General features: G+C 49.2%; 1 protein-coding gene across 1 annotated transcript; it reads right to left on the bottom strand.

Moving 5' to 3' along the window:
• Positions 1-8,816: 8,816 nt before the first annotated feature.
• LOC119357569 (sex determination protein tasselseed-2-like) lies at positions 8,817-10,096 on the bottom strand. Its single transcript, XM_037624476.1, has one exon. The coding sequence runs from the start codon at positions 10,094-10,096 to the stop codon at positions 9,104-9,106; it is 993 nt and encodes a 330-aa protein (XP_037480373.1). The 3' UTR covers positions 8,817-9,103.
• Positions 10,097-11,171: the final 1,075 nt, after the last annotated feature.

Genomic DNA, 11,171 nt, shown 5'->3' with positions numbered 1-11,171 from the left:
GGCGCTGCACCCCTGGACATTTATTAGGCTGCACCAACTCCCTCCCACCCATCCCCACCCCACACACCCCACCCTCCACACAAACCCGAAGCTCAGTGCCTCCCCTCTGCCCTCCTCTCTCCCCCTCTCAAATCCTTCTCAGATCCGGAGTATTTGACCGTGGATTTCGAAGCCAACCCCTCCCTTAAGGTAATCTCCTCCGATCCCCTCGTTTTCATCCATAGGAATTGTCACATTTGCTCAAATCTTGCTAGTTTGGGGGAAACCCTAGTTTTTGATAGGATTTGGAAATTTGTGTTTCTTTGCTAATTTGGTATGGTTAGGTTTTCATAGTATGCTAGGGTTAGGGTTATGTTGGTGTTAGGGTTGTGGTTATTGTTAAGTGGGGGTTAGGGTTGACCAATAATTCTTGGTTTTGTAGGCATGGCTTCATCCGGTTTCATGACGAGGCCACCGTGTGCTAACCAAGAAGACATGCCGAACAAGTGGGAGGACGCATCTTTGGACAAGGTGAAGGAGAAAGATGTCAACATCCCGCCTTGTTGGTGTGGAGATGTTTGCAAGGTGAAGGTGTCCACCGACCAAAAGAAAGCATGGATGGAAGGGCGGAGATATTTCGTATGCCCGAACTATGCTTATGATCGTGCACTTCCAACTAACGCCTATGACCAACCACCGGTAAGCTCGAGAAGTAAAATGTTACTCTCAAATGTGTGTCAACACTAACAACAAATTTTTATGCAGTCATCGCCTCCTCTATGCAAGTACTTCACGTGGATAGATCTTGAAGTGCCAGAAGATGTGAAAAAGGACCAATACGCAGATTGTCTTAGGCGGCAACGATGGTTCGAAGAATCGTTTCGAAGAGGCTTAGAGGAAGAGCGTCGTCAGAAGGAGAGGATGGAGCGGAAGAAATGAGAGGAGGAGAGGGCACGCCAAGCGAAACTTGCTCATGAGGAGGAGAGGGCAAGAAAGCTTGCAAAGGCTCGCGAGGCGCAAGAGGAGGACTCGGCACGTGACAAGAAGGGGAAATGGCCTCGCTCTACTCAGTAGGAACTTCGCTTCGGTGCACTCGTCGTCAACCATTTTCTAATGAATGTGTCATGAAGTTGTGAGGGCATGTGAGATGTTGGTGAACTATCTTCTAGGGCAAGCTGCCATTTGTCATTTGTAATGAATGTGTCGTGAACCATGTCGTAGTAATGTTTGAATTGTCTTAAGTTATGAACTCGTCGGCTTAAAAAATTATGTTTGTTCAAATTGTTGTGATGCTGCAGTCATTTTAAGTATTGTGGATGTGATGCAAGCCAACTGTGGTTCTCTGGATGTGAGATGTTGGAAGTAGTGCAGCGCCTAAGGACAGGGCGCTGCACTATACAGTGCAGCGCCCAATTGTTGGGCGCCACACAGTACAGTGCATCGCCTATATATTGGGCGCTGCAGTGCTGCTATAAGCAAAACTGCAGAAACAGATGCCATTTTGGCCTCCTGCAGCAACACTCACATAATAAAAATACTGTAAACTGCACTACTAAGAGTTCACCAACATATAACATAATAAAAATATTGTAAACTACAGAAACTAATAACTTGAACATCATATCATTTAAGACAATTCAACATTACTTCAGGTTCGCAAACACAAATACCACACTAGTAAGAGTTCACCAACATATAACATAACCTCACAAGTTCGTCAAACTAATTAAACGGCTACAATTAACATGAACAAGCACTAATGCCTTCCGCGCGTGTTCCTGGTGGCACGCCTGCAGGCAAGCTTCTTCTTCTTAGGAGCACGAGGATCCTCTTCGTGCACTTCCTCCTCCGCCTCCGCCTCCGCCTCCGCCTCCGCCTCCGCCTCCTCCTCCGCCTCATCATCCAAGCTAGCCATCCGCGAGGTCCCTACGACCACCTTTGGGTTGCCTCTGTTGTCATAGTCGTTGGGCGTGTACCGGCGTCTGGGCTGCCTAGGCTTGAACACATATGCGGACTGAGCTTGAGCGTCCGCCAAAGTCATGTCATCATCAAGCTCATCGCCCTATCACACAACGAAACAATATGGTGAAGGCCGATGTCGTAATCAAGTGAGAATCACATCTAAAGGATTAGTCATACCTCTTGGGTGATCCCACCCTCATCATCCATATAAGCATATGAGGAACTCACATCGTCCCCCTCATGGTGAGGTGCGGGGTCTGATGGTGTACCAGACCTAGAGGCAGATGGTTCATCATATTCAGGATCACGGCAACCGAGAAGGTTCGATAACCGCCTTAACTTCTTGGCCTGACGCTGTAACACGAACAAGTGTGTAAGATATCAAACTTCGCAACATAGACTGGCTCTCATAGTGAATGCGATATGTACCTTGAGGAATGCTCGTAGTGAACCATCATCATTGCCAGTTCCAACCGGTGTCTTCTCCAGAATAGACTGGCTCTCATCAGCTGCTTTCTTGATCTCGGTGCGCTGCGGATGAGAAAAAATGAATGCGTTAGCCATTCAAACATGTGTAATACGGTCAACAGGAAAGTAAAGAGGGGAACACTTTACCACATAGTTAATCACCGGAACAGCAGGGACTCCTTGCCCTAGCCTGACATCTCTGTTGTACTTCCCCTTTGCTAGATCCTCAAAGTTTACGGGTTCTTCAAGAATATCCTCATTATATGCCGGCAGGCATATCTCAACTCGAGTAGTTCCAATAAACCATCGTATGTAGTTATCAAAAGCAAGTGAGTTGTGCTCACGAAGCGGGGCGCGTGCAGTGCTACGAGCTTGCTCCACACAAAGCTGGAAGCGGGTAACATACGCAGAATGATGCTTGGCCCAGTCCTTTATCTTCCGTTGCCTTCTCCTATCCAACCTGCGTGGTATAAAACCAAACATTAGCACAATCAAAAGGAGTCCCGATGATTAGACAATACGCACACATGCTCTCTTACCTATGAAGTGCTTTATCCGTGTCCACCCAATCCGGCGGGTGAGGCTGGAAAAGACCAAACTGACGATACCCGCGATGCGGCAAATGAGACTCAACCGCCCAGTTGCATATCAGTGGGCACCGCATAAGCCAGAGATCCTTATCTCGCAAGCACATCGGGTTGAGGCGGAAGTCCGCGGTGTACCCCAAGCTCTCACCCGCGCCATATGGCTGCCATTCCACCTATGAAAGAGGGCAACAATGCAAATTTGATAACTATTTTTCAAGCAAGCATGAGAAAGGACTAAAGTAATGACCTCCTTACCTGCTCAGGCGTAATCGTGTCCAACTCGGCAATGTACTTTTGGTACATGAGATTGACATCGTTCGTCATCTCGGAAACGATATCCCACTTGTAAGCCCACGTGGGGCGCCGTAATTCGTCATGTTCATCTGCATACCAAGGATCAAACTTGACGCTCTTCGGGCGTCCAACAGGCAGACGCTCCCAGCTCCATACAGAAAGTAGAAGCAGATTACCACCAATGCCTGCACTAGGTGTGATCCTGCAACACGCATCATCCAGCTACATATGAAAGAAAAACAATGTTAACTTGACAGCAAGCTTGCATTGCTAATGAATAAATGAGTTGATCACAAAACAGACCAACTACCTGTCGGTACAAGTAGGCAAGAGTCGCTGAACCCCAGCTCCATTTGCTATCGAAGACGGTCAACGCCTTCAGCCACATCCATGGAGCGTTCTTGCCAGTGGAGTCAGGAAACAAAGTCCTCGACACAATGTACCACATATACACACGAGCATGTGTCTGGATCACATCATCAGTTGCATCCGGAGGGCACGTCGCAAAGTTATTTTGAATCCACGTGAAAGCAGCTCCGGCTGCCTTCCTTTCCCTCTTCTTCTTCTCTTCTCCCTCCTCTACATCATCCTCAGCCTCGGTAGGAGCCATACCGATAAGAGCAATCATCTGCTCGCGCCACCCATCAGAATCGGTGCTCATACATAGAGGCCTCCCGTCGATAGCAAGACCGGTGATCAACGAGACATCCTCGAGCGTCACGGTCATCTCCCCGGTCCGAAGATGGAAACTGTGGGTCTCTGGCCTCCACCGATCAACAAGAGCGGACACCAGTGGAGCGTTCAGATTCGGCGTGGACCGGTTGACCAACAGAATCCACGGGAGTAGTCCTGCCTGCTTGATGTACGGTGTGTACCGCTCATCGTAAGGCATGGCAGGACCAGAGACCCCGTGATACCGAATCTTCAGAGGTTCAAGCTTCTGCAAAAAACAAGTAATGACAAATCTTAGGGCATGTAAATTTCAACTAAAGGCAAATTTGCAAAATATTTAGATTACTCATTATTACCTTATCCTTCTCGCGCATCATGTAGGCCCGGTGTTGCACGTCGTAGACATCGTCCAGAAGCCAAACCATCCTTACAATTTCAAACAATAAACATATAAAAGTTCATCTTCATCTCAAATAAACTAAACAAAAATAGGCATCTCATATATATCTAAAAAAACTAAACAATCTAGGGTTTCAACAACAAGAATCATATATTGTGAACTAATAAATAACACTACGGTACTACCAATATGAATACACATCCTAAATCGAGCAAACCAAACAAATCAAGGGTTCCATCAAATCATGGACAAATCTCTAGAATGGCAACAAATTTACGGAGCAAAAGAAAGAGAAGGGAAGAGTTTACCTAGTAGGATGGATTGGGGATCGAATCCACGGATCAAATCTTCAGATCTGAGAGGGATGTGGGGGGATTAGATGGGGGCGCCGCCGCCGCCGCTGCTCTAGCGGAGAGATGAAGAACTGCCTGGTCAGGCTGGGACGGCCACGCTTAAGTCACTGTGCAGTGCCCAAGGGCTAGGCGCTGCACGTCAAAGTGTGGCGCGTAGCTCTTAGGCGCTGCACAGATGCGTGTGGAGCCGCAACTGGACCAGGGCTGCCACGCTGGCAGGATGTGCGACGCCTAAGGGGAAGGCGCTGCACAGTAGGGTGCGGCGCCCAGATGTCGGGCACCACACCAAAAGGTCAGCAGAGTGAAATTTTTTCGTGACCAAGTCAGTTTGTGATTTGATTTCTGCCTGAGGTCAAATCTGTGATTTCTGCCACCACTTGCACACAGTGAAAACCAAACGCGGTACAGCCGAGTGTTGCGCTCCCGTACCCTTGGGCGTTGCCTGGACTCGATCGGCGCGGCATGGCCATCCTTCTCCCCAGTTACAAGTCTCTGTGACTTGTGTTGGCCTCTTTACATACGTATATGTTTCCTGCACCAAATATCTCCCAAATATCATAAGGAAAGCATGAGCAAGGGGAAAAGCAACGAATAGCAAGCAACCCTGTCGTTCTGTTTGTCACCACAACTTGCTGATTATATGTTACTCCCTTCGTTCGAAAATACTTGTCATCAAAATAGATTAAAAAAGTTGTATCTAGAACTGAAATACATCTAGATACATCTCTTTTTATTCACTTTGATGACAAATATTTCCGAACGGATGGAATACATACATAGTCCACCGGCAAAGTCTTAATCTTAGTCAGTCCGTCGTTCTTCTTTCGTAGATTTGACATCTACAGTACTATACTACTAGTCTACTTGTATTGCCACTTGCCACTGCAAAGTCTCCTGCCATCCCTCCATTCTACTAATTAATTTCTAAACTTCTGCAAAGTCACTGCTTTGCTCTGCCGTCGAGGCTTGATTTCCTCCTCGTTTTCAGATTTTGTTCACTCGGAGGAAAGAAGTCAGGTGACAGGCCAATGTCCAACGCGTTGCTCATGCAGATTCAGTAAACAAACAGCCACTGGTTACCAAGCTAATTAAGCTAATTAAGTACACACAGGGGCGGCTCGGCTTGGCCTGGCCGAGATCAAATCGATTCGATCTTAGGTTGATATTTTTGACGGGAATAGCAGGAGCTCTGCTTTTGCATTATAGCAGAAGAGAGGAAAAAATCAGACAATACAACATCCTTCTGGGACAGGCCCCAGATAGGATCGGGACTTGCTTTACGTAATAACCTGACCCTGCCCAGTCGCCTCATAGTATAATTTTACATCATCGCTGATTAAATCAGTCAGCATGAACCCAGTCAATTCTTATTGCGCTCCTTCCACCGGTGCGGCCGCCAACGTGATATCCTCCTGCACCTTGTTCTTTGGACCGCGTCCGGAGCATAGCCTTCTCCACCAATCAGTAATCGAGCTAGCCGAAGACGCAATACGCCACATCCTGATGTTAGATCCCTGGAAGTGGAACCATATCTCCTTTGCAAAAGAACACCCCAGCGTCAAATGCATTCCAGATTCAGGCTCTTGATCACACAACTTGCACCGATCATTATGCGGCCAATTCCGCGCTAGCAGTCTATCCGCCGTCCAGTTCCTATTCTGCAGGAGTAACCAAAGGTAAAATTTGACCTTCCCCTCCATCTTGCATCTCCATATTCTCTCAAGATACGGCTGCTCGATCCTGGCCGCAAACTGGATGCCATACGCAGAGCACGCCGAGTAGAAGCCGTTTGCCGTGAGTGACCATCTGATCACATCCTTTGCTTCCGAAAGGCTCACCAGCTGAAGCTCCTCCCAAATTTTGACAAATTGTGCTAGCTGCTCTTCGCTGTTCATTCTTTGCAGACCTTGCATCTACCGGCCGTTTGTCAAAGCCTTTTTGACAGTAATTTTCTTGAAACGCGCCAACTTGAAAAACTCCAGTGCAATCAAATAAGGGGCCTTCCCATGCATCCATCTGTTCATCCAGAACAGCGCAAGCCGACCATCACCCAACTGAATAGAGGAACAGCTCGAGAACAATTGTCTATCAATAGCGTCGCACGGGGTAGGAGATCCTTCCCACGGTCGATCGACGTCATCCCATTTGAACCATTCCCATCTCAAGCGCAATGCCCGGCTGAAACACTCGATGTTCTTGATACCTAACCCACCAACAATCTTGGGGGAGCGGGCCCGCTTCCAGTTAACAAGACACTTAGATCCAGCCGCTCTTTCTTCAATTTCTCATAGGAAATTTCTTCTGAGTTTGTCCACCTTTCTAATGAACCATTTATCCGGTTGGAAGGCTGTTATGAAATAAATGGCAGTGTTAGTGACCACTGAGTTGATGTAAACCAGCCTCCCCATCATGTTTAGCAATCTGCCTTTCCTAGGCGATAGCTTTCCCGCCATCTTATCCAGCACCGACTGCACCTGGCCCTCCTGGGCTTCCTGACACCTAGAGGCAGTCCCAAATATTTACATGGGAGAGTCCCTAGTATCCCACCAAAAATAGCCAGCATGGGATCCAGCTCAATTCCATGACAAGTGATGGGATAAACCACCGTTTTGCTGATATTAGTGGATAGACCAAAAGCATTACCAAAGATCTTGAGAATGGCTTGAACAACAAGAAAATCATCCATGGTGGGGTTGATGAAAAGGGCCGCGTCATCAGCGTTGAAGCTGGATCGGAAGCGGTCAATCCGAGATCACAATGGTGATAGAATGTTTCGCTCTGCAGCCATCGATAGGAGCCGCTGCAATGGTTCCATGGCAATGATGAAAAGCAGCGGGGACAAAGGGTCTCCCTGCCGAAGCCTCGCAAGTGAACAAAAGGTGAGTCAGGTATCCCGTTTAAAAGAACCATTGATGATGTGGAGGACAAAATCAGTGAAATCATGTCGCGCCATCTCTGCCCAAACCCCATCGCCTCCAGGACCTCCATCAGGTATGCCCAGCTTACCGAATCAAAAGCCTTGGCGATGTCAAGCTTCAGGAATTCTTTGCTTCACATGATTTTCGCTACATTTTGATTTTTATTTCTACTTAATCGCAAACACACGATGAAACATTATGTGCCAGATGTTTCCCCGGCTGAACTCAGTGGCTGCCTCCAACACCGTCAGTCCCGAACAGGAATATACTACTCCTGCGTCACTTTGTACTGCTGAACTAAACAATTCTTCTCGATCTGGGCACGACAGCAATTTAGGCCTCCTTGGAGGAATTTCATAGGAATTTTAGAGGATAGGATTCTTATAGGATTTTTTTCCTTTAGAGCCTTTTGGTTCATAGGAATGGATTCCTATTCCTACATAGCTTTGGTTCATAGGAATGGATTCCTATTCCTACATAGGATTGGTTCCTATCCTTCATATTTCATAGGAAAATAAAAATTAGCCTAGACTCAATGGAAAAATTCTTTTGGTGTCAACCAAATGACATCTCGTTTCCTATTCCTACTCATAGGATTTGAGATACATGTCATCTTATTTCCTACACAATTCCTATTCCTACGATAATCCTATCTATGAACCAAAAGAGGCCTTAGGTAACAAAGAAGAAAAACCAGGCAAATCCATAGTTGACGACATAACCACTCTTCAGGTCAAACAGATCGAACAAACACCAGCTAATTACTCCTACTTAGACTAGCCACAGTGGGAGTAATTTCAGCAGTAACATCGAGTACAACTCAGGCTGGTCACAATGGGCAAGAACATAAGCTAGTAACTTCACACTTTCCTAAACTATGTTATTACCTCCATAGTGGGTAGGAACATCTATGTAGTGTCATGCAACGATGTATTTATTAGGTTATAGACTCATTGTTTCTTGGAGTGTGTGATATTCCGATAACTTAGCTAGTTATCACAAGCACCTATCTCTTCATTAAATACATGCCACATAAGCAAAGTTGTATTGGAGTGTGTGATGTTACTCTTAAGTTCCTTCCCACTGTGACCAGCCTCAGCAAATTTGCTTATGTGGCAATGAGTTAATGAGGAGAGAGGGAGTTGTAGTAACTTAGCTAGTTACTGTAACATCGCATGTCCCAATGCAATATGAGTATATAACCTAATAAATGAATCCTTGCATGTTATCACACTTAATTACTACCCATTATGAGGTTAGTAACATAGTCTAGGGATACGTGTATGTTATTAGTGTATGTTACTCTCCATTATGACTAGTCTTACCACTATTGCCAACTTATAATTAATTTAAGTACAGTTCGTGCATGCGGCTTGGCCCACTCACTAGAGCTGTACTTGATTGCGACACTCGAGCGTACTACCCTCCAAGGCTCCAACTACATCTCAATCGGTTTGACTTAACCATCCATCACAGCCCGATGACGTTCCTGGAGGTGGTGACGCCGCCGTCGACGACGAGGTTGTGCCCGGAGATGTACCTCGACTCGTCGCTGGCCAGGAACAGCGCCGCCTCCGCGATGTCCCCTGCCCTCAACGTCGTTCCCTTGAGCGTCGCCATGCCGCGCACCATCTCCTCCGCCTTCTCCACCTCCTCCGCGCTCACCGGCGCCGCCGCGCTCCCGTCTTCATCTTCATCATGGTGGCTGTGGCGCCACGCATTCACCAGCATTGGCGTGGCCACGCCGAAGGGGGACACGCAGTTCACGCGGATGCCGTGCTCCCCGAGCTCGCAGGCCGCGTTCTTGGTCAGCCCCACCAGCGCGTGCTTCGACGCCGTGTACGCATGCGGGCCCATCCCGCCCAGCACGCCGGCCACGCTCGCCACCGACACGATGCTCCCGCCTGCGCCGCGGCGCTGCAGCATGGCCCGCGCCGCGTGCTTCATGCCGAGGGCCGCGCCGAGCGTGTTCACGCGCAGCACCCGGTCGAACTCGGCGGCGTCCAGGGTCGCGATGCCGCCGCTCTTGGCGCCCGCGCCCGCTCCCGAGGGCGGCGCCTGCCGGCCCAGCACGCCGGCGTTGTTGCAGAGGACGTCCAGACGCCCGTACCGCGCCACGCAGCAACCGACCGCGCGCTCCACGTCGGCCTCCACCGACACGTCGCAGTGCACGTAGCTGCAGAGGGCGCCGCCCAGCGCGGCGGCCAGAGCCTCGCCCGCCGCGTCGTCGATGTCGGCGATCACCACGCGCGCGCCGTGCCGGACGAACGCGCGCACGATCGCCTCCCCGATCCCGCGCGCCCCGCCGGTGACGATGGCCACCTTCCCCTCCAGCCTCCTCTGCTGGACGAACTCGCGCACCCGCATGGCGGCAGCGGCGGCGGCATTGTGGGTGGTGGTGCCAAGAGCGACGCTGCCGGCTTGGGGGGGCTTCTCGGCGGGCATGAAGTCGAGAGCGGTCATGGCTGCTAACAAGGGCGGTGCGGTGATGATGTGTGGGACTTTCAGTTTCAGCTATGGATGGATGGACGGGAGTGGGACGAGATGGAGCCGCACGGAGCGGCGGATCGGAGCCACGCGGACGCCGGTGGAGATGGCATTTGGCACCGTCTTCGTCTTCATGGGCCGCGTGTGCACACAAACGTAGCGGCTGTGTCACTAGATACAATGTCGTTTGACCCTCGACTCTCAGCTACGTTCATGGCGACGGCGAGAGCGATGTATGCATGTCAGACGGACGTCAGTGCTCGCTGCAAATATTATACAGTATAACATATCCCGGGCTGGTCAAATGATGCCAGCCCGTGGCCGTTCACACCATCCGTGTGATTCAGTTTCTTTGTACGTGTGCTGGATCATGAGGTCAAGAATCACCTTTTCTCCAAGTCATGGCTAACTACCGAGTAAAGTACAGAGTAATCATCGTTTACCGAGCTGTCTCTTCTAATTATAGTCAGCTTAGTTGTTAGTCTTGAACTGCACACTGGACCCTTACAAGTTGCTCATGCGAGCAGTTTGGATACCACTTTAACATGACATATAGTAATACTTAGTAGATCTTGTTGGTAAAAATTTAGTATGCATCTAGTGATGGATTGGACGGAGAGGAAGCTGAAACAGCAGAGCAGGTTGAATGCAATAAGAGCATCTCCAGCTGTTCGGCCCCAGGGGCATCGAAAAAGAGCCCCTGAGAGCTGAGCCGGCGGTAGATTGGCGCGTGGGGGCGAACAGGTTCCCAGCCGATCGCCCCATACTTTCATTTTTTTATATTTTAAAACATATGAATTCGGCAAAGTTCGGTCAACTTCGGCATAAATTCGGCTAACTTGACATTCATATTAAACATGTTCGGCGTTTACATAAATTATTAAAAAAATACATCTACGGGGCGAAGAAGTCGCTGAGCGCCGCGAAGTCGCCGACGTTGCCGCCGTTCTCGTCGTCGGCGGCGGCCTTCTCCTTCTTGACGGCGCGGCCGCTGTTGAGGATATAACCACTAAGGGTAAACCGCCCAGGAGGGGCCGGTTCACCTTCACCT

The sequence above is a fragment of the Triticum dicoccoides genome, chromosome 2A, assembly GCF_002162155.2.
Source record: "Triticum dicoccoides isolate Atlit2015 ecotype Zavitan chromosome 2A, WEW_v2.0, whole genome shotgun sequence".
In the NCBI taxonomy this organism is placed as follows: Eukaryota; Viridiplantae; Streptophyta; class Magnoliopsida; order Poales; family Poaceae; genus Triticum; species Triticum dicoccoides.
The sequence above is the reverse complement of the archived record's forward strand: the minus strand, read 5'-3'. Positions and strand labels throughout refer to the sequence as shown.

Coding starts and splice junctions, on each gene's coding strand:
- LOC119357569 (XM_037624476.1), bottom strand. CDS start 10,096: ATGACCGCTCTCGACTTCATGCCCGCCGAGAAGCCCCCCCAAGCCGGC.